A 24761-nucleotide genomic window follows, 5' to 3' on the forward strand; every position below is an offset into this window, starting at 1 on the left:
AGCACTAATATATCAATCCCACTTTACAACCAAAACCACCACTGAGTCCATAACAACCCAACTTGAAATTGCCTCAATCAGAATCCATAGCAAATCCCTGCTTGATCACCAGAACTGCATCTTGTTCTACAGGTCACCAGGTAACTGGAATGAAAGCCAGCCAACCTTCATGGACTTCATTTCAAATACTTGTGCAACCAACTCAAACATTCTAATACTAGGAGACATCAGCCTTCACCTAGAAGACTCAAACTCTGCCAACGCATAAGAATGCAAGGACTTCCTACATTTATGGGACCTCAAATGGCCACACATGCAAGCAACCCAAGTCAAAGGGCACACACTAGACCTTATCTCACCAAAACATAATAATAAAGGATACTACATGGACAGAAACACCTTGGACCAATCACTACAAACTAAACCTATCTCTAAACTGGCGGAAGAAGGGCTCCCGCCATATACAAGAACACACAACCTACAGCACTAGAGGCCAAATAAGCCCGAAAACATTCCAGCAACAAGTATACAATAATGAATGGACAACATAAACGGACTCTATACACTACCTCACTAACTGGGACAAACGATGTAGAAGCATACTAGACGAAACAGCACCCCTACAAACAAGAATATCACGATACCATGGTTCAACGACAAACTAAAAAAACTAAAAACACAATCCAGGCAACTCGAAAGAGAATGGAAACCTGCGCAACACACTACCTCTTGACAATACAAATATTGATGACTTCATCGACGGTCTGGACCCAACCCCCGGAGAATACCCAGCAGATCGAATCTGGTCAAACTTCGCTCTCCTCACCACCGAAACAGTTACCCATGCGATTCATAAGTTCTCCGACACCCATTGCAAACTGGATACGTGCCCCAGTTACCTATTAAAATCTGCCACCGACCGCTTCACAGCAGACCTCAGATCCCACCTAAACTACTTACTCCAACAAGGTCTCTTCCCTAAGGAAAATGGCAACATCTTACTCACCCTAATTCCAAAAGACACCAAGAAAAATACAAGTGAACTCACCAATTACCGCCCAGTAGCATCTATCCCACTGGTAGTCAAACTGATGGAGAGCATGGTAACCAAACAACTCGGTGAATACATAAACAAATTCTCAATCTTACATGAATCACAATCAGGATTTCATCCCCTCCATTGCACTGAAACAGTACTCACTACTCTCCTGACCAAATTCAAGCATGAAATAGCAATAGGCAATAATATACTTCTCCTTCAATTCGACATGTCTAGTGCTTTCGACATGGTAAACCACAACATACTAATTAGACTCCTAGACTACTACGGCATTGGTGAAAACATACTAAGCTGGATCAAGGGCTTCCTAACCACGAGAACATACCAAGTGAACCTTCCTGAACCTCCACTACCCTAATTGAAGAGGATTCAAATACAAATCAATACATGCATCTACCTTCACATACCTCTGCACAAAAGCATGGAACAAATTACCAAACACTATAAAAATAACAGGTAACTTAACAAACTTCAGGAAATTACTGAAAACACACTTGTTTGAAAAAACTTACAATAAGAATCCTCCTTAGAACTTGATTATTCTATATCTAAACCAACCACCTACTAATCCCTCTAAACTGATTATATTAGCCATATTATCATATTTTTTTCTTTTTCATTATGTGTTATGTAAATTATTCCACAGACATATCTTCCTTAATTCTTACATAGTATTATGTTAATTTAGAACAAACCTCTTACTCTGTTCATAACTATATCTTTTACAATATAATGCAAAGCCACATTGAGCCTGCAAATAGGTGGGAAAATGTGGCGTACAAATGTAGCAAATAAATAAAAATAAATAAATCAAACATATCATCACCGTGGAAAGCCAACTGCAGAGTACCTCAAGGATCACCACTATCACCGACCCTCTTCAAACTAATGATGACACCACTAGCCAAGTCCTTATCCAATCAAGGCCTCAACCCATTCATCGATGCAGATGATGTTACTATATACATAACTTATAAACACGACCTGACAGAAATCACAAATGTAACTAAGCTCAGCCTAATCATGAACTCATGGGCAAATGCATTCCAACTAAGAAGACCACCTGTGAACCAACAAGCTACCGTTTTCTGTTTATTTAGAATCAATGTATGTTCACCAAGCAAACTAGAAACTGAGTTTAGGTAATCTTGTAAAGGCCTGACAGCAGGAGAAAAAGGATTACTTGGAAAGAGCAAGAGAATATCATCCATATAGAAATTACAAGAGATACCAGTCAACTGAATAACAGTAGCAAGGGGGCTTAAAATTAAAGAGAAGAGGGGACAGAATGGAATCCTGAGGGACTCTACAGGTAAGAGGGTGAGAGAAAGAAGGTAAAATTATGTATAATCATACCTGATAATTTTCTTTCCATTAATCATAGCTGATCAATCCATAGACTGGTGGGTTGTGTCCATCTACCAGCAGGTGGAGATAGAGAGCAAACTTTTGCCTCCCTATATGTGGTCATGTGCTGCCGGAAACTCCTCAGTATGTCGATATCAAAGCTCCATCCGCAGGACTCAGCACTTAGAGAATTACACCCACGAAGGGACACTCTGCCCAGCTCACCACCGCCGAAACGGGGGAGGGGAATTAACCCAGCTCATCCCCACACAAGTGGGGGAGGGGAATCCGTCCAGCTCATCCCCGCGGAGCGGGGGAGGGACACCACACCCGCCGATGCGGGGGGATCTGGCTTATCCTGCAACCGCAACCGCGGGAGGAGCTGACTGACCCTAACACCGCCGAAGCGGGAGGGGTACAAAGCTGCCCTACAGCCGCACGAAGCGGGAGGGAGTGCCGGCAGAATTTTAAGTCTCAATCCAGCCCCGTAAAACGGAGGGGAGAGGAATGCAGCAGCTCACTGTAACACAAACTCGTCTCAACTCTTGAAGAATCCAAGTGAAAGAAGAACTTGAACACGAAGTCCTCCTGAAGTAACTGAAGGCTAAACTTGAACCTGAAATGCAACCAGAATAAAAACAGTACAGATATCTGGGAGGGGCTATGGATTGATCAGCTATGATTAATGGAAAGAAAATTATCAGGTATGATTATACATAATTTTACCTTCCATATCATCAAGCTGATCAATCCATAGACTGGTGGGATGTACCGAAGCAGTACTCACCCAGGGCGGGACATAGAAATCCCTGACCGCAACACTGAAGCTCCAAACCGGGCCTCCGCCCGAGCAGCCACAGTCAAGCGGTAATGCCTGGCAAAGGTATGGGCCTTCCCCGCGGCCACCTAAGCCGCTGCAATGGCTTCCTTGCCCATCTTGCCACTGTAGGCTTAGAATCCTGCAGACCCTTACGAGGACCTGTAAACAGGACAAACAGAGAATCCGATTTCCGGAAATCCTTGGTCACTTCCAAGTATCTGATGATGATTCGTCTCACATCCAGAAAACTGAGAGCAGAGTATTCCTCTGGGTAGACCTCCCTACGAAAGGAAGGGAGACAGAGCTGCTGAATCACATGGAAGCGAAAAACCATCTTGGGCAGGACGGGAGGCACTGTGCGAACAGTCACTCCTGCCTCAGTGAACTGCAGAAAACAACTCTCGACATGAGAGTGCCTGGAGCTCGGAAACTCTTCTGGCTGAAGAGATAGCCACCAAAAAGACTGCTTTCAACATCAGGTCTTTCAGAGATGCCCTCGACAAGGGATCAAAAGGCGGCTTCTGCAATGCTCTTAGCACCAGGTTGAGATTCCATGCAGGCACCACTGAGTGCAGAGGAGGGCGCAGGTGATTAACTCCCTTGAGAAAGCGCACCACATCTGGCTGCTAAGCCAGGAAAGCACCCTTCAGGCGGCCCCTGAAGCAAGCCAGAGCCGCTACCTGAACTTTCAGGGAACTGAGCGACAGGCCTTTGTCCAGACCTTCTTGCAGGAACGCCCACACTGAAGAATTGGAGCAGTGAAGGGAGAAAGTGAGCCTGCTTCACACCACGCTGCAAAGATACGCCAAACCCTGGCGTAAGCAGTAGAAGTAGAGCGCTTCCTCGCTCTCAGCATAGTGGCGATGACCTTGTCTGAGAAGCCCCTCTTTCTCAGACGCTGCCGCTCAATAGCCAGGCCGGAAGACCAAAGGGGGAGGGATCCTCCATCACCACGGGACCCAGATGTAACAGGCCCTGCTCCACTGGCAGCCGCAGAGGATTGCCGACTGAGAGCCTGATCAAGTCCGCATACCAGGGACGTCTGGGCCAATCCGGACCCACCAGGATTACCCTGCCGGGATGCTTTGCCACCCGGTCTAGCACCCTGCCCAACCTGGGCCAGGGCGGGAACACATAGAGGAGCTCTTGTGTCGGCCACTGTTGGAGAAGAGCATCTACTCCCAGGGATCGAGGGTCCCGTCCTCTGCTGCAAAAGCGCGGCACTTGGCAAGTGGCCGATGACGCCATCAGATCTAGGCTCGGCTGGCCCCAGCGCTTCGTGATGTCCAAGAACGCCTGAGCAGATAGTTGCCACTCTCCGGGCTCCAAGGTATGGCGACTGAGAAAGTCCGCCTTGACATTCATGACTCCGGCAATGTGGGCCGCTGAAAGCTGCTCCAGGTTCGCTTCCGCCCACTGGCATAGATTCATAGCCTCCTTGGCTAGAGGGGCGCTCTTGGTACCTCCCTGGCGGTTGACATAGGCCACAGCCGTGGCATTGTCCGACAGGACCCGTACAGGCTTCAACACCAGTACCGGGATGAACTCCAACAACACCAACCGAATGGCTCTGAGTTCCAGGAGGTTGATAGACCACTTGCCTCTGCAGGAGACCAGCCCCTGTGCTGTCCTTCCAAGCAGTGGGCTCCCCAGCCCATCAAAGAGGCGTCTGTCGTGACGACAATCCACTCCGGGGTCACCAGAGGCATTCCTGCAGACAACTTGTCTGTCTGCGTCCACCAGCTCAGCGCCATGCGCACTGCTGGGACCAAGGGAAGGCGCACAGCCTAATCCTCCGATATCGGAGTCCAGCGCAGCAGTAGAGATTGTTGTAGTGGTCTCATATGAGCCCTGGCCCAGGGCACTACTTCCATCGTGGCCGTCATAGAGCCCAACAGCTGCACGTAGTCCCAAGCCCGAATAGGAGAGGCTACTAGGAACTAGTCCTCCTGAGCCTGAAACTTGACAATCCGATTGTCTGGCAGGAACACTCTGCCCACTTGGGTGTCGAATCGAACTCCCAGATACTCCAGGGACTGAGTCGGGCGCAGCTGGCTTTACTCCCAGTTGATGATCCATCCCAGGGAGCTCAAAAGAGCAACCACCCGGTTCACAGCTTTGCCGCACTCTGCATAAGAGGGGGCTTGGATCAACCAGTCGTCCAGATAAGGATGGACTTGAACTCCTTCCTTCCTCAGGAAGGCCGCGAAGACCACCATTACTTTGGAGAAGGTCCGCGGAGCAGTAGCCAACCCGAACGGGAGGGCTCTGAACTGGAAGTGTCGGCCCATTACTGCAAAACGCTGCAAGCGTTGATGAGGAGGCCAGATGGGAATATGCAAGTACGCTACCTTGATGGCCAAGGATGCCAGGAACTCTCCTGCCTTCACTGCCGCTATAACAAAGCGGAGGGTCTCCATTCGAAAGTGCCGAACTTTCAAGGCCCAATTGACCCCTTTGAAGTCGAGGCTAGGCCGTACAGAACCTCCTTTCTTTGGTATCACAAAGAAAAAGGAGTAACATCCCTTGCCAAGCTGATTTTCTGGCACCGGAACGACCGCCCCAGGCGGATTAGAATGTTCAAGGTCTGCTGCACTACCACAGCTTTGACCGGAGACTTGCAGGGAGAGAATAGAAACCCGTCTTTTAAGGGTCGGCAGAACTCTAGCTTGTAGCCGTCTCTGATGACTTCCAGCGCCCAAGCGTCTGAAGTTATTGTGGTCCACTCGCCCATAAACGAGGACAGCCGTCCTCCCATCTGCACTGGGGCGTGGACCAAGGCCCCGTCATTGGGTACGAGACCCTGGGGGAGGACTGGAGGGAGCACCTCCGGGACGGCGGTCTCTGCGAAAGTAATGCTGCTTGGGGGAGAAATTCCTCTTGAAGGAAGAGGGGGCAGAGGAGCCCGACCTGCCCGGGCGGTACCGACGGGCTTCTTGAAACCGTCCTCTGGAGGTACCGGGGCGAGTACTAGCCCGAGCCCTGACCTCTGGTAACTTCTTGCCCTTAGACGTGCCGAGATCGGTCACGATTTTGTCCAGCTCGACCCCAAACAGCAGCTTGCCTTTAAAAGGCAATCTAGCCAGGCGGGATTTAGAGGCGTGGTCAGCAGACCAATGTTTCAGCCAAAGCCACCGCCGCGCAGAGACTGTCTGAGCCATGCCTTTAGCTGAGGCTCTCAAGACATCATACAGCAAGTCTGCCAAATAGGCTAAGCCCGATTCCAGGGCCGGCCAATCAGCCCTCAAGGAATGATCCGAGGGGGAAGCCCGCTGCACCATAGCCAGGCACGCCCTGGCCACATAGGAACCGCAAGCCGAGGCCTGCAAACTTAAAGCAGTCGCCTCAAAGGACGACCTTAAGGCCGCCTCCAATCTTCTGTCCTGGGCGTCCTTTAGGGCCGTGCCACCTTCCACCGGCAAAGCCGTCTTCTTAGTCACCGCAGTGATTAAAGAATCCACGGTAGGCCAAAGATAGGCCTCACGTTCACTTTCAGGCAAAGGATAGAGGCGGGACATAGCCCTAGCCACTTTAAGGCTCGCTTCTGGGACATCCCATTGAGCCGAAATTAAGGTGTGCATGGCATCATGCACGTGGAAGGTTCTAGGCGGGCGTTTCGTCCCCAGCATAATGGCAGAGCCAACAGGGGCTGAGGGAGAGACGTCCTCCGGAGAGGAAATCTTCAAAGTGTCCATGGCCTGTAACAACAGATTGGGCAACTCCTCTGGGCTAAAAAGCCGCGCTGCAGAGGGGTCATCCGCTCCATCCGAGCGGGGATCCGTCTCCTCCAAGGAATCCGCAAAGGACCGTTGGGAGACCTCAGACACGCTGCCCTCATCTACATTGGAGGAGACAAAGTCCTCCAAGGCCTGGAAATCAACCCGAGGGCGTTTACCTCTGGGAACCTCAACCTCTTTACCAGAAGAGGGAGCAGGGGCAGCGTTTTGCATGAGGAAAGCCTGATGCAGCAGCAAAACAAACTCGGGGGAGAAACCCCCCAGACTGTGCACTTCCGCAGCCCGGGCAACAGCCCTAGATGCACCCTCAACCGGCGCTCGCAAGAGCGGGGGAGAGACATGCTGCGCATCCAAAATGGCGTCCGGCGCGACACTCCACGAAGGAGCCGCGCGGGAAGAACGGCGCTTAACTTTAGCCGCTTTGTGCCGTCGCCCAAATTAAGGGCGTTCATGGCATTAATGTCTCCAACCTCAAGGGCGGCCCACGAAGAAGCCGTCCGAGCCGCGTGGCCGGCCAAGATGGCGGAGGCGAGGAGCGGGGGATGGGCGTTTATGGCGGGAAAAACCGCCACGCCGGAGGAAGGACCGGGACATTCATCGGTCACGAAACTGTCACCCAACAAGGGCGAATCAGGCTGTAAGACCCCCGCATCCCCTCTAGAAGCGCTCAAGCGATCCGGGGAGCGACCCTTTGCGCCCTCGCCCTCCGACGCCATATGCCACGAGGAGAAGAATCGGGGAACCCCCTGCCCGCTATAAAAAGGTAAAATTACCTGCTTGCCGCTCCGAGCTGTAACGAACTGGTGTCCCAGTGAGTAGCTGCAATGAACGTTTCAATAAACGTCGAAATAAACGCCTTTAAGGACGTTTAAAATTTTTTTTTTTTTTTTAAACGGAGCCAGCGGGAGGGGGGAGAAAAGGAGGGACCTGGCACCACCAGGTTTGCACTTGCTCAAAAGAGCCCTCAACCCCAGGCCTCAACAAAACCTAAGGATTAGGCTTGGAGGCCTAGCCAGAGCTGCTGCTGTGTGTGACCACCACCTGCTGAGATAGAGAACATACTGGGGAGTTTCCGGCAGCACATGACCACATATAGGGAGGCAAAAGTTTGCTCTCTATCTCCACCTGCTGGTAGATGGACACAACCCACCAGTCTATGGATTGATCAGCTTGATGATATGGAAAGAACATAATTAGTCTCCTCTTTGGAGAACAGAACCCTAAGTGTTAGGGGTGAGGGTGAGCAATTATTTCCATATGCTGATGATATTTTAATGTTGGTTCCTGTAAATTCTACTTTGAATGAAGTATCTGATAGAATTTTCTGTGCCATGATTAAAATTCAGAAATGGGCTGTAGAACAAAAGTGTTATGTTTTCTAATTTTGTGAATATTCATCTCAATTTAGTATTGCCTAATGGAATAATTTCAAATGTGGTTAAAAAGATCTATGGTCCTGGGAGTTATTCTGGATTCTTTATTGACTTTTGAAGCCCAGATTAGCCAAGTTTGGAAAAAAATCTTTCTTCCGTATGCGTCAATTGAGGTTGATAAAGTCTTATTTTCAAACGTCACATTTTACTATATTGGTCCAGATGTTAGTAATATCAAACTTGGATTATTGTAATTCTTTATATATTGGACTGAGTATGTTTATAATTAGTTGGGGGGTTTTTTTTTAATTAATTTGTCATTTCCTGCTTTTGTGCAGGTTCTTGAATTGTAAACCACTTAGAACATCCTGCTAGGATATGTGCGGTATATAAACTGCAGATTAGATTAGATTAAGCACAGTATTATTCTGGAAAGAATTTTCCTTCTAAAGTATTCCAATATCTGAGCATCTCTGTCTAAGGGAACACTCTTGGCCCTTTTGCGGACAGATTCAACCACCATGGAGTGGTGAAGAAGCTTCTCAAATTCAGGAGCCTTCTCAACTCTGCACATTGAGTCAAGATTCATATTAATAGGTTGTACAGAGAGTGGCTTCTCCCACATTCTTATCTGTACATCATTGAGTATTTTGTGAATGGGCCCTGTGACAGTTTCCTTGGGAGGATTGAAAAACTGGAAGATGTCCAGTGTTTCTGCCCTAGGTGTTTTAGGGGTATTTTCCTGCTATCTCACTTTAGCTGGTCTGAGGCCTGCTAAGCCTGAACCACCTTTTACCAACTAATATGGATTCTACAGCCTGTGCCCTGAAAATTACTGCTTGGCATACCCGTGATAACTTCATCCAAGGACACGTTGTTTACTGCTAACTGACCTCCAGTTATCTCCTGGGAAAGTGGAGGAGCTTACTTCACAGAGACAATGGCTCCAGAAATATCTAATATAATAATTTGCTCCTTCAACGTTCGAATGTGTCTCACTGGGATCGTAACCTCTCCTGACGTCACTGGCCCGCACTAGAACCCTGCTTGCCTGACGTCAGGAGATGTTACTACTCCTAGCAGGGAGGTGGGAAGTGTGCAACGACGAGAGGGCAGAGACGTTGCTCTCGAGGAGCCGCTCCTCCAAAGTTCTGTGGCTGCCTGGGTTCGTAACAGGCCCCGCCCTCGCGTTAAAACGTCATGATGTCAGAGGGCGGGGCCTGTAACGAACCCTCTCTCTCTAAGCCAAACGAAACCACCTTCCCACGAGGTTGTCACCCCCGCAACCCCCCTCGAAGTCGCAGCCCCCGCAACCCCCCCCCCCACTGGGTCGCAGGCGCTCCAGAGCAAAGATGATTCGTAAGTCAGTCCTGAGTAGCGCCAGCCACCAATCAGCACGTGGGATCGACGGCGCTGGGGAGCGCATGAGCTGGCTGGCAGGCAGAGCTTGCATACGTCACGTTGGTGAATAGGGAAAGAGCGTGGGCTCCGTTGAGCTGGGAGAGCAGCGGGGAGGGCGCTGCGAAGTTGAAGCGCAAAACTCTCTCTTACACACACACACACTCTCTCTGTCTCTCTCTCACACAAACTCTCTCTCTCTGACACACACACACACACTCTCTCTCAGCCAACCCTCCCCCCCCCATACACACACACAGCATATTAGCAGCAAAGCTGAGACATCGGAGTCCCATACAGAGGAAACCCACAAACCTCTCTCATTCACACACACACACTCTCTCTCTGTCTCTCAATCAAGCACCCCACACACACACACACACACAGCATATTAGCAGCAAAGCAGAGGCGTCGGAACACTGCTCAGCCCCATACAGAGGACACCTGCAAACCACTATCTTTCACACACACACACATACTCTCTCTCTCTCTGTCTCTCTCTCACACACACAATCTCTCTCTCAGCCAAAGCCCCCCCCCCAAAAAAAAAACATATAAGCAGCAAAGCAGATGTGTTGGAGCATCGCTCAGCACCATATACACCCACAAACCTCTCTCTTTCACACACACACTCTCTCTCTCTCTCTCTCTCTGTGACACACGCACACACTCTCTCTCTCTCTCTCAACCAACCCCCCCCCCCCCCCCCCAAACACACACAGCATATTAGCAGCAGAGGCATCGGAGCATTGCTAAAACCCATAGAATCACAAATCTCTCTTACACACATATACACCCTCTCTCTGATACACACACACACACTCTCAGCCAAACTCCACCTCCCCCAACAGCACATTAGCAGCAAAGCTGAGGCATCGGAGCATCACTCAGCCCAATACAGAGGAAACCCGCAAACCTCTCTCTCACACACACTCTCTGTCTCTCTCTCAGCCAACCCCCCCCCCCCCCCCCCCCCCCCCCCACACACACACACACACACAAACAGCATATTAGCAGCAAAGCAGAGACGACAGAGCATCACTCAGCCCCATACTGAGGACACCCGCAAACCTGTCTCTTTCACACACACACACACTCTCTCTGTGATACACACACACACTCTCTCTATTAGCAAACCCGCCAACCCACCCCCCCCCCCCAACAGCATATTGGCAGCAAAGCAGAGACGTTGGAACATCACTCAGCCCCATACAGAGGACACCCGCAAACCTCTCTCTTTCACACACACACACACTCTCTCTCTGTCTCTCTCTCTCTGTGACACACACACACACACTCTCTCTCTCTCTCTCAGCCAACCCCCCCTCCCCAACAGCATATTAGCAGCAAAGCAGAGAGTCGGAGCATCACTCAGCCCCATACAGAGGACATCCACAAACCTCTCTCTTTCACACACACACACTCTTTCTTTCTGTCTCTCTCTCTCACACACACACACACACACACACTCTCTCTCTCTCTCTCTCTCAGCCAACACCCCCCTCCCCCCCCCCCCAGCATATTAGCAGCAAAGCAGAGGCGTCGGAGCATCGCTCAGCCCCATACAGAGCACAACACACAGATTTAAAAAAAAGTCCGCATCTCATGCCCCTGGACCATATTTCTCATTATACACCCTTCCCAATTATTCCTTAACATCACAGCACATTTCTCCTAACAATTCCCTTACAACCATACTCGCCATTAGATGATAACCTTGCTAGCGCCCGTTACATTTGTTTGAGAAACGGACCTTTTTACTAGTATGTAAATAAAGAGGAAATTTGCTACCATCCGACTTGTGACTGATAAGCGTTTCTTTGCTAATAACAGGGCCTCTCTTCATGACCGTGAATTCTTCTGGACAGAAGCACACCTGACCCGAAAGATGCCAATGTTGGAATGAAGAGGAAGAGAGAAGGGCAGAAAGAGAAGAACAGAAGACTGCCCGGTCAAGAGCATTTCACAGGAAGGTGCTCAATCAACAGAACTCTTGGGGAGTTGGAGCTACTAGGGTTCGTTATCAACTGCCCAAAATCCAACCTATTCCCTGTACAATGATTGAAGTACATTGAAGCCCTGCTAGATATGGTTCAGGCTCAGGTCTACTTGCTCAGGTGCAGGCAAATGCTCTAATTCGCATTGCCACTCAGGTACAGCACAGCCAGCACGTCACATTTTGGCAAATGTTGTGGTTGTTAGGCCACATGACCTCCACAGTGCATGTCACTCTCGTGGCTCACCTCCATTTGAGAGTGGATAGATCACTCTGAGATCTATCCACTCTCAAGACTTGTTGGTGGTGCTAGAGAGCCTGATTTTCCTTAACACACCAGTGAACTGAATTCCTTGTAATAAAGCTGTCAAGGTCAGTTCCGCTACAGCACTGGCGACCCCTCCCTCCCGGCGAGTCCTGCACTTCCTCTGTCCCGCATCCGCAATCTTTCCCGGATCCCACTGCCCCTCCAGTTATCCCATCTCTTTCCGCCCCTTTCATCCACCCACCTTGCAGCATAATATCCCTCCCGATCCACTTTGCTTGCTGTGCGCTAATAAACAAGCATGACAGAAGCACGGGACCTTGGCTCTCTGCCTGCTGCTACTGCTTCTTGTGTGAGGTTAACTTCCAGGTCGGCACAGGAAGCAGTAGCGGCAGGCAGAGAGCCACGGTCCCGCGCTTCTGCCATGCTTGTTTATTAGCGCACAGCAAGCAAAGTGGAACGGGAGGAATATTATGCTGCAGGGTGGGTGGATGAAAGAGGCAGAAAGAGATGGGATAAGACAGGATGGGAGGGGCAGTGGGGTCCGGGAAAGATTGCGGATGCGGGACTGACGCAAGGCACCGCTCCGCCGCTTCGTTGATTTTTTTTAAAGGCTGGGTCATCACGGTGCCGGGTGGCAGAAGAGGGTCGTCGGCACGGAGCTGGTAGGCAGGTGGGGAATGGGTCGGGGAGGGGGGCTCAGATGGGTATGGGTGGCTGGAGGGAGGGGGAGCAGGGAAACGAGGATAGTCGCTGGATATGGGTGGAGGGCCGCTGGACATGGGTGGATGGCAGGGGAGGGCAGGGGAGGGCAGGGGGGACAGGAGGATCGCTGGACATGGGTGGATGGCAGGGGAACAGGAGGGTCGCTGGACGCGGGTGGATGGCAGGGGGGACGGGGAGGGGGGGTCGCTGGACATGGGTGGATGGAGGCCAGGGGAGAGGAGGGCTTCTAGACATGGGTGGATGGAGGAGAGGGAAGGGAGAGAGAAGAAATGCTAGACATGGATGGAGGAGAGGAAAGAGTGAGGAAGGAGATGAGATGAGGGAAAAGGAAGAGAGTAGAAAAACTGCACATGGATGTAGAAAATAGGCAGAAGCTAGATCCACTAGACAGTCAAGTCTGCGGAGGACCCAGCTTTTACTTACGGATGTAGGGCAAGAAATGAAGAAGAAAGGAGGAAAGTAAAGAAATAAATGGAAAGGAAGCCCTGGAAACTGAGTTAAGAGGACAGATAGCAACAGAATCAGATACAGAGCCAGCATGATCAGAAAAACAAAGTCACCAGACAACAAAGGTAGGAAAAATCATTTTATTTTAATTTTAGTGTCTGGAATATGTCCAATTTGAGAATTTACATCTGCTGTCTTATTTTGCACTGGGTATACAGGAGCTGTAACAGCTTACAGAAATTATTTATAATGAAAAAAAAATCACGTTATTTTTTCTCCTAAACTAGTATAATATTTTCAATGATGTCTGTTATATGCGCTATGGCTGGTATAAGGGGTGTGGCAAATGTGGGTGTGGCTATAATAGGGGTGGAGTCATATGTGGTGACCGCCCACAATGAGTACCGGCACCTTTTGTTCACAAAAAAAGCACTGGTAATCTGTATACAGAGTAAAGACCTTGGATTTTATTCCTGGACTGAGACAGACTCACAGTGAATTCTGCTAGGAGTTTCAACGGAGGAATCAAATTCTTCACCGCACTGGAAGTCTGCAATACAGATTGAAGAGCACGAGAAGCAGGATTTATTACCTATAGTTCAGGGTATAGTTAGTCTATGGTTTTTGTCTGTGAAGGACTGGTTTGTCCCAGGATTTGCGTCAGTAGAATAACTAGCTGCTAAGTGTGTAATTTGCACAAGATATTTTAGTTGTGTAATTTCTCATAATCTCCTTAGGATATTAGTTGTATGATCATATATCTTTATGTTATATATATACATATATATATATCTTGGTGATAATCTATATTTTGTAGTGCACAAGTATATTTTTGTAACTTGATTTGCATTTTGCCACACTGTTATTTTTATATCTATAATAAATAACATATTCCCATTTGTGGCATTTTTCCTTTCATTGGTAGTCACTCGGGCAGAAACCTAAGGGCCAAATAAGAGGTACACTCATCCCCTAGAAACGAGTCCAGAATAATTGCTATTGTGTGATTATCTGATAAAGAAGTACCTACAGTTCCTTCTTCATCTCTAAGTTATATGGAATAGCCTCTGCCATTTCCCTGATAAAAACAAAAGAAGAGTTCCTCAAATGGGAATGTTTTCCTGTCATATGATGGGGATGGATCCAATGGTAAGCCAGACAAACCCTCCTCTTCAGAAAATACCACCGACTCAGTCAGAATCCCAGGAGTGCTCGGAGCCAGACCCAGAAAAACAGTGCAAAAGAGAAGTCTTGATCTCTGCCTGCCTCAATCTACACACAGCAGTGTGACTGGGCCTCAAATTGAGTGTTGAGACACTGATGATCTTTAGTGCCTCAGTAAAGTTTCCTTCTCTGATGCACTGGCAATAGACTGTGACACAGACCCTGAGGCGTGTTGAGGTCTCAGTGTCTATGATTCTCCTGCAGGCAATGCGTGGGTCTCAAGGACCAGCTGGATTTCTCAGTGCACCAATACTGATTGTGTCAAAGCCATAGTGTTGAATAAAGCAAATAATCATTCCAAATGCACATCAAATTTCTTCATGTGCTGTTCCTTGAAGGATGTCATCAACAAATACATTGCTACCTAATTGTCGGTTTGGATGAGAACAGTTTGGTTCTGTAGCCAATCTATGAAATCCTTTAGAAAGTTCAAAACAGGCCTTAGCTCCAGAAGGTTGATGTGGAGATCCGTCTCCTGAGCAGATCACACTCCGTGGGTGTGAAGCCCATCCACATGAGTCCCCTATCCCAAGTTGGATGCATCCATTCTCAACACCTTTCAAGGAGGTGGAATTTGGAATGAGAATAACACAGTCAATTTGGGCCAAATTGTCCACCAGAGGACAGACTGAAGCAGCTCTGGAGGAATTCAGGTGACATACACTAGGCTTTCTGTAGCTTGAGACCACTAGAAGCCGGAGTCAATTGGGCACCTCTCAAAAAGAGGTAAGCCATGGGAGTGGCATGCACTGTGGAGGCCATGTGTTCTAACAATCTCAACATCCGCCGAGCTGTGACCTGCCTGTTGCTCCGGACCTGTGAGGCGAGCGCTATCAAGGTTGCACCGTATATTCCAGGGCTCCTATGTATTCCAAACACTGAGTTGAGAAAAGATGGGACTTTGGGTAGTTTATAACGAACCCTAAGAGCTCCAGCACCCAAACAGTTCTCTGCATTGACTCTTGCGTTTCTTCCTGAGACATGCTCTTGACCAGCCAATTGTCCAAGTACGGAAACACAAGCTCCCAGTCTGCATAATGATGCTGCAAGTGTCTGCTAGACACTTGGTGAAGACCCTGGGAGATGACATGAGGCCAAAAGGCAGAACGCAATACTGGTAGTGGTGTTTCCCTATCGGAAATCTTAGACACTTCCTGTGACTGGGAAGTATCAAAATGTGGGTATAGACATCCTTCAAGTCCAGAGAACATAGCCAATCTTGTTCATGAATCATGGGGAGAAGGGTGCCCAGGGAAATTATCCTGAACTTTTCTTTGACCAGGAATTTGTTCAAGGCCCTTAGGTCTAGGATTGGATGAAATCCCGCCTGCCCACCTCCCATCCTCTTGGGAACAAGGAAGTACCTGGAATAAAATCTCTTCCCTTCTTCCCCAGGTGGCACAGGTTCGACCACATTGACAAATGCTTGAGCTGAGAGCTGATGTAAGGTGCTCTTGGTGAGCAATTTTGTGGTTCCTGTTGCCAATAAAGTGCGTAACTGAGGCAGAGTATTTGAAGAATCCAGTCAGTGGCTGTAAGGGGCCACCTCTGATGGTAAAAATTCAGCCTCCCTCCCACCAGTAGGCCAACCGGGATGGTTAACTGGATAGCGGCTATGCTCTCCTGGTGCAAGTCAAAAGCTCATCCCTTGCTTTGGCTGGGGACTCAGCTGGGCCTTTTGGAGTCGGGACTGACGTGGCCGGGAGCATTGGGGCTGGGGTTGCTGTGTAAAGTGGGAAAGCGATGGAATTGTATGCCTTCAAAGTAACAGGTTCACCATCTAGGCCCTAATTAGAAGCCTCCTAGTAGAGGAGGACATAACTGGAGGCTACTGAGAGAGGGACTGAATCGTGTCAGTATGTTTCTTGATAAGGTCTGCGACCTCCTCCACCTTGCACCTAAAAAAATATCTCCTCAGCAAGGTACATCTGATAACCTCTCCTGAACCGCTGGTTCCAGACCAGAGACACACAGGCATGAGAGTCTGCACATCCCCACACCCATAGCAGAGAGTCTGGAGGCAATATCAAAGTATCATAAGCGCTCCTGACCAGATATTTGCTGCACTCCAGCTGCTTGTTGACCAACTGGTGAAGCTCCAAGGTCTCCTCCTGAGGAAGCAAGTCTGTGAAACTGAGTGTACTGTGCATCAAAGACTTCAAGTATATGCTTGTGTAGAGCTGGTAGGACTAGATGTGGGCATTGAGGCCTAATAAACTTTTCTCCCAAAGGAATCCAGAGTCTGGGGCGCCGAGGCATGAGTCCTGGAACTTCTGGCTCCTTTGAGAGCGGACTGGACTACCAGAGAGTGGTGAGGTAATTGAGCCCTTTCAAATCCGGGACCTTTCTGGATATGATAATGAGTTTCCAACTCCTTTGGTACAACATGCACTAAGAGGGAAGATTCCCAGTTCCTTGTCAGTGCATCTTTAAGGATGACCTACTGGGCCTCGGAGAAACCTAAAGACAACAGTATTCCCTCTATAAAAAATTCCTCTGTCAGAAGTTTACACTCATCTCAAAGATTTTCAAAGGGCTTGAGTGACCACTAAAATGATCAGTAGTATCACACAGCAGAAGGGAGGAACGATGGACATCAAGCAAAAGAGGCAATTGATGTTACTATGGCTAAATGAGACAAATAAGTAAGAAACAGCAATGTGCCCTCACCCAATCTGAAAGCCCTTTCTGGGGGAACTCTAACATAGGTTTAACAGTTATGTGCCTATTACATGCATAAATGTTTAGAATAATGACATATATGCGCTTACAAGTGTAAATACTCCTACAAATGCCAAAATTCTTTAAATATATGCTTAACTTACATAGGGTGTATTTGAAAGGAGGAGTACACATGGGCAGAGCCTGAGAAGGACTCCTATATGCACACAGTTTACAGAATAGAGTTCCTGACACTTTGAAAATTGTTGCATATTGCGTTAATTAAACCTACCATCTGATCTGGGTTCAACCTAGGTTCAATTCTCATGCCAGCTAGGATTCCAAGTCACTGATGAGTAGCAACATTGACTGGCTGTACTCAGCACACAAGTTCTAGGCTTCGGAGGGAGTCATGATCCACATCATCCCAAACAATTGCTGCTTAAGTGAATGGCTTACAAGGTAGTACCACTAAAAGCTAATTCCGATGTGGCAGCCTATAATCTGACAGATAAAGATATGGGAAAGTCTCAGATGTCCAAGGGCACGTTATGGGTATCTAAATTCATTGCTTACTTCATTTCCGATAACATCAATATTCTGCTGGACTTGTGGAACCCACTGTCTCAGAATAGCAAAAAGCTCAGAAACTGAGGTGTTTGGGTTGCTGAGAATATCTTGGCAAGCTGCATCATTGGGGTCAAAGAACGAGAACTCTGAAAAGAAAAGAAAAGTTTTAATTAATTACATAATTTACTAAAAATGTCGATATCTTAATAAGATGAACAAGCTTATACTGCTTCATAAATATGTTCCTTACTCAATGTTTTTGTACCATATTAATATAATAAAAGTCTATTTAAGATGAGTTAAGTGTTAAGCTAAATTAGTGGATGAAAATATCCTTCCTTTTCCACATTCTTACTTATCATACATACAGCAGGGATCTCTTTTCCTTCTCAGTGAGAGATAAGGGAAAAAAATAATCACAGTTCACCTCTCATCAGTAACAACAGGTTGTTTATGCTGATCTGGATGCAACAAATGTTTCTGGCAAACCAGGGACAATGTTACTAAACTACTGACGACAACATTTGATTAAAAAAAAAAAAGGAGGAGGGCAAAATAGAAACATTTATTCTAGGGTTGGGCTGTGGTTGGTGATTAAATGTAGTTTGCCAATAGTGCACACTCTAAAAGACGGTGCCTTCTTTTCCTTTACTAAGCACATGCACAAGCTATCGTACATGCATGTGCATGCACATACTATAGAGAAAAGAGTGTGCCCTCTTTCACATAATGCACACTCTTTGGAAGACATGTGCCATCTTCACATGTGGAGGGGCATAATCAAACGGGGCGCCCAAGTTTTCCTGAGAGAGTCCTCACAGGACGTCCCTGCGAACGGGCCGGGAAACCCATATTATCAAAAGAAGATGGGCGTCCATCTTTCGTTTCGATAATACAGTTGGGGACGCCCAAATCTCAACATTTAGGTTGTCCTTAGAGATGGTCGTCCCCGGTTTTCAGCGATAATGAAAATCGAGGACGCCCATTCTCAGAAACGACCAAATCCATGCCCTTTGGTCGTGGGAGGAGCCAGCATTCGTAGTGCACTGGTCCCACTGACATGCCAGGACACCAACCGAGCACCCTAGGGGGCACTGTAGTGGACTTCACAAATTGCTCCTAGGTGCATAGCTCCCTTACCTTTGGTGCTGAGCCCCCCAAAACCCACTACCCACAACTGTACAACACTACCATAGCCCTAAGGGGTGAAGGGGGGCACCTACATGTGGGTACAGTAGGTTTCTGGTGGGTTTTGAAGGGCTCACATTTACCACCACAAGTGTAACAGGTTGGGAGGGGATGGGCCTCGGTCCACCTGCCTGAAGTGCACTGCACCCACTAAAACTGCTCCAGGGACCTGCATACTGCTGTCAGGGAGCTGGGTATGACATTTGAGGCTGGCATAGAGGCTGGCAAAAAATATTTTTAAAGTTTTTTTTGAGGGTGGGAGGGGGTTAGTGACCACTGGGGGAGTAAGGGGAGGTCATTCCCGATTCCCTCCGGTGGTCATCTGGTCAGTTCGGGCACCTTTTTGAGGCTTGATCGCAAGAAAAAATAGACCAAGTAAAGTCGGCCAAGTGCTCGTCAGGGACGCCCTTCTTTTTTCCATTATCGGCCGAAGACGCCCATGTGTTAAGCACCCCCCAATCCCGCCTTCGCTATGCTTCCGACACGCCCTCGGGAACTTTGGTCGTCACCGCAACAGAAAGCAGTTGAGGATGCCCAAAATCGGCTTTCGATTGTGCCGATTTGGGCAACCCTGAGAGAAGGACGCCCATCTCCCAATTTGTGTCGAAAGATGGGTGTCCTTCTCTTTCGAAAATAAGCCTGATAGTGCGCAGTCCTTTGCAAAAACCCAGACAAAAATTAACATTTTTTTTGTTGCCCATCCTTAATTTCTTCATACCCATTTCCCATCCTGATAGACTACTCCAGTTGTGTGGTTTCACACCATCTTGCTACCAAATGGAGACAGAATTCTTAATGGTTTCTGTCATCTCTGAACTCCACCCTTTGGAAAGGGAGACTGCTAGAGATAAACTAGAGAAGATAAACAGATCCAGTATTCACTCTTTAGACCCAAACCAGTGCAAACCTTCAACACGAGAATCCCTCAATGGAAGAGGGGCCTGCAGCTGCCAACTTCTCAAGAGATGGTGATTCTGGATTGGTTTGGTGAGATTCAAGGAAAAGAGAGACTAAGAATTTCTCATCCTTCATCTTCCAGATAGCCTAATTTAGATATTGGAGTCCCAACTAAAGATACTTGGTATCTACTTCCTAGCTCTCAACCTTCAACACTTCCTTCCTGCCATCAACCCATCCCCATTCCTCCTAAGCGCATCCCGTCTTCGTCGCCTTCGTCGCCCTACCTCCCCCACCCTCCTCCGCACTCTCTTGCTCCTTCTCCTGCTATCCGCAGGAGACATCAATCCCAAACCAGGTCCCCCACACCTGTCCTCATCCTATCCATGCAAACGATTCCGAGATGTCTCCAATCTCATCTCTATTCCCCTCCTCCCCCCCCTTCCCTCCCCTTCTCATGTGCCCTGTGGAATGCCCGCTCGGTCTGCAACAAACTTTCTTTCACCCACGATCTCTTCATCTCCCGCTCCCTTCAAATGCTCACCCTAACTGAAACCTAGATCACCCCTCATGACTCTGCCTCAGTCGTGGCCCTATACCATGGAGGTTATCTTTTCTCCCACACTCCCCGCCCAGTTGGCCACGGAGGAGGCGTCGGGTTACTACTCTCACCCTCCTGTAATTTCCAACCCCTCCTCCTACCGCAGTCTCACTGCTTCTCATCCTTTGAAGTCCACTCCATCTGTCTATTCCACCCGCTGCCACTCAGAGTTGCAGTCATTTACCGCCCCCCTGATAAGTCCCCCTCTTTCTTCCTTCCTTACTGACTTCAATGCTTGGCTCTCCGTCTTTTTTGAACCCTCATCCCCGTGACTTTAACATACACGCTGACAACCCATCCGACTCTTACGCTTCTCAGCTCCTCACTTTGACATCCTCCTTCAACCTCCAGCTGTGCTCCATCACCCCTACTCACCAAACTGGCCATTGTCTTGACCTCGTCCTCTCCTCTACCTGCTCACCCTCCAATTTCTACACCTCAGCTCTTCCTCTCTCTGATCATCACCTGATCACCTTCACACTTCATCACCCCCCCCCTCAGCCCCGCCCAACACTGACCACTACTTCCAGGAATCTCCAGGCTATTGACCCTCCCACCCTATCCTCTAGTATTTCTAACCTCTTCCCCTCCATCATGTCCTCCGAGTCTGTCGACAAGGCTGTCTCTGCATACAATACCACTCTCTCCTCTGCTCTGGACACCCTCGGACCACCCACCCCCGTCCCACAAGGCGTACTAATCGCCAGCTCTGGCTGACCCCTTGCAGCCGATACCTTCGCTCCTGCGCCCGATCTGCTGAACGCCTCTGGAGGAAATCTTGCACCCATACCAATTTCCTTCATTACAAATTCATGCTATCCTCCTTCCAGTCCTCCCTATTGCTTGCCAAACAGGACTATTACACCCAATTGACTAATTCTCTCAGCTCCAACCCTCGTCGTCTCTTCGCCACCCTTAACTCCCTCCGCTCCCACCCCCCCACCCCCACTCTCTCCTCAATCACTGGCTGACTACTTCCGCGACAAGGTGCAGAAGATCAACCTTGAGTTCACTACCAAGCCACCTCCTCCTCTTCACCCTTTAACCCACTCCCTCAACCAACCAACCCAGGCCTCTTTCTCCTCTTTTCCTGATATCACTGAAGAGGAAACCGCCCATCTTCTTTCCTCCTCGAAATGTACTTGGATTTCCCCAAGACTATCTTAATATGGCTTATGAACTTTTCTTTTAGGAAACTATCCAAACCTTTTTTAAACCCCTCTAAGCTAACTGCTTTTACCACATTCTGAGGCAACAAATTCTAGAGTTTAATTACACATTGAGTGACAAAATATTTTCTCCATTTTAAATTTACTACTTTGCAGCTTCATTGCATGCCCTCTAGTCTTAGTATTTTTGGAAAGAGTAAACAAGCAATTCACGTCCACCCATTCCACTCCACTCATTATTTTATAGACCTCTATCATATCTCCCCTCAGCCGTTTCTTCTCCAAGCTGAAGAGCCCTAACCGCAGTAATAAGACTTGTTTCTCACTGCCCCCACTTCGTTTAATTTCCTCTCTTCTGCCTTTATATAAATATATATATTTTTAAGGTTGCTATGTCCAAGTCCAACGAAGGAGAGGAGGGAGGGGGGGTTCTGCAGGACCCAAGAGACAGGTATGAAACCAGCTGAACGACTGCACCCAGGAACTATTCAGAATCTGGGACTTAAAAAATGTCCATCCACTTGTTGCACACAGAAAATATTGAAGGACTAATGTACCTCACGGGGATAATATAGCACAGCTCAGTTCCATGTTCTCTATCTCCATCTGCTGGTCAATGGACATAGCTATTCCCACAAGTTCTGAAACAGTAGGAAGAATGATATGGAAATACATATTGTACCCAAATGCAACTCACTTTGAGCGACCAGTGATAAGGTGTCAACTAAATATAAATACATTAACAAAAGCATCTTCTAGTACAGCAGAAGACACTATCTCAGAAATAGTTGGCAGATCTCTCAAATGCTAGAAATCTAGCCCACCCGATATTTAGCACTATTTAACCGGCCAGGAACAACTACTCCTGGCCAGTTAAACAGCCTAAAGCCAGCTATCTCGGATGAATATTAGCGCTTAGCAGCTAGCCCAATCACCAGCTATGTCATGCGACATAGCCTATTAGTGTCAATATTCATTGGCTGACCAGTTAAGTTTAGCAACCAGACAGATCCGCATAAATAGCAGATCTATCTTTGGCCGCTATAACTTAGCCGGTAAGCCGATGAATATCAGCTTAACCGGCTATGTTCAGACTGCCCCAAAAAAACCCCAGAAATTAAATGCCAGTCACCAGATATGGCCTGGCATTAAATTTCTGAGTTCACTGCCAACCCTTAGAGACAGCCCAGTTAACTCCTGCGGTCTGAATATCAGCCCCAGAGAGTTTTAGTGTGTAGGAGTGGTGAACTAAGTTGTATAAGAAGATGAAATCTTGGCCTTTGGAAAGTCTCACAATACTTAGAACCCCAATGATAAGCAGTACTAAATTACAAACTAGGCCATGGCAAACGCAGGTGTGCTCAAAGACCCTCCCCTACTGTTGCCAACATAGCTAAGACTCCTGAAGTGTTCCTTCCTAATGTGGCACCTCATATGTATAAGGCCACTGTGGAAGAATAAGAGAAGGGCAGATAGCAACACACAAACTGCCAACTATGTATAGGTGATGTCAGAAATGAAGAATTGGGACAAGTGTGTTTACAGCTAAAAGTGGCAGCAGAGAGGAGGCACCTAAAAAAAAAAAAAAAATCAAGCACAAAGAAACAGACCCAGACATTAACTAATATTAAAATTCCAACCTATAATCCTGGGTGAATTCTGCGCACAATATTTGAAAATTCTGCTCTATCTCCTTCCGTTTCCCTCCTCAAGCTCCAACCTCCCCAGTTTGATCTCTCTCTCCAACTGCAGCTCTCTCTCCCTTTTAAGTACACAAATATTGCCATACTTGGACAGACCAAAGGTCCATCAAGCTCAGCATCCTGTTTCCAACAGTGGCCAATCCAAGTCACAAATACCTGGCAAGATCCCAAAAAACTACAAAACATTTCAAGCTATTTATCCCAGAAATAAGCAGTGGAATTTCCCCAAATCCATTTTAATAATGGTCTATGGATTTTTTCCTTTAGGAAACCGTTCAAACCTTTTTTAAACCCCGCTAAGCTAACCACCTTTACCACATTCTCTGGCAACAAATTCCCCTCTCAGCAAGACCCCTAATTCTGCTCCCAAGGTCTTCTCCCACAAGCAATGCCCAAACTCTCATTCTCACTCCCTCCCAGGCATACACCCTACCTCTCTCCTCCTCTCCACAGCTATTATTTAACCTCTCCCCCACCCTCATGGCACACTCCTAAGCTTGATCTCCCCCACACTAAAGGCCACTCTCAGTTTTCTCTGCCCTCTCCCATCCCCATGGTACACCCTCAGCTTTCTATGCCCCCTCCCAAAAATCCCAACAACACACCCTCAGCTTTTGTTGCTCCGCTCAAAGGACAGTGCATGCTCTTACCTTGCTCTTGCCCTGCTTCCACTCCCCCCTCTCCATGGCACACTCAATTTGCTCTGCCTCCCAACCTTCCCCATGGCATACTCACCTTGTTCTGCCTCCCCTCTCAATGGTATATTCACCTTTGTTTGCCCCCTTCCCCGTCCCCCCCCCTCTCCAATGGCCCATTCACTGTATTCTCTTACCCCTCTTCACCTTTGACTGCCTGCCCCCTCTCCCCTCCTTGTACACTCAGAGCAGATGGTGCCAGCTGTCTCCCCTCCCCTGCAGAGATTGTGTGTAGGAGGAGGAAGACGACATGAACCACTGCACATTGGTCACATCTTTCTCCTCATCTGCTGGCTTACACTCGACTGTTTATGTGAACCACAGGGGTCCTGTGGTTCACATAAACAGTCAAGTCTAAGCTGGCAGAGGAAGAGGAAGACGTGACCCAATGTGCAACAGTTCATTTACTCCTCGTCCTACTGTGCAATCTCTGTGGGGGGGAGGGGAGATATTGGGAAGAGATCCAATGGCGGCAAGCTTTGCAGAATTCTGTGTTCTGCAGGGCTGGGAAATTTGCGCAAATTCTACGCTGCACAGTTGCGCAGAATTCTCCCAGAAGTAAACCTAATGTTACAGTCACTGTGAATTTGAGTTTTGCAGTATGTGTACAGGGCTGCTATTTTAAATTCTAAATTAAGTATCAATAAAATTTCTTCAGGATTATTCAAATGTAACCATTACTCAAATTTGCAGAATTCTGTGTTCTGCAGGGCTGGGAAATTTGCGCAAATTCTACGCTGCACAGTTGCGCAGAATTCTCCCAGAAGTAAACCTAATGTTACAGTCACTGTGAATTTCAGTTTTGCAGTATGTGTACAGGGCTGCTATTTTAAATTCTAAATTAAGTATCAATAAAATTTCTTCAGGATTATTCAAATGTAACC

General features: G+C 48.0%; 1 protein-coding gene across 6 annotated transcripts in view; it reads right to left on the reverse strand.

The window, feature by feature from the left end:
* The window catches only part of CLIP4 (CAP-Gly domain containing linker protein family member 4), a 168181-nt gene that overhangs the window by 125060 nt on the left and 18360 nt on the right, over positions 1 to 24761 (reverse strand). For 4 of the 6 annotated variants that reach the window (XM_030196123.1, XM_030196125.1, XM_030196124.1 and 1 more), the window contains exons 3-4: positions 17631 to 17770; positions 13663 to 13719 (exon numbers count right to left, since the gene is read on the reverse strand). In XM_030196123.1, the coding sequence (XP_030051983.1) occupies positions 13663 to 13719; positions 17631 to 17770 (197 nt within the window). The other 2 variants (XM_030196127.1, XM_030196128.1) reach the window with 2 other exon arrangements.

Source organism: Microcaecilia unicolor, chromosome 3, assembly GCF_901765095.1.
Source record: "Microcaecilia unicolor chromosome 3, aMicUni1.1, whole genome shotgun sequence".
Taxonomy (NCBI): domain Eukaryota; kingdom Metazoa; phylum Chordata; class Amphibia; order Gymnophiona; family Siphonopidae; genus Microcaecilia; species Microcaecilia unicolor.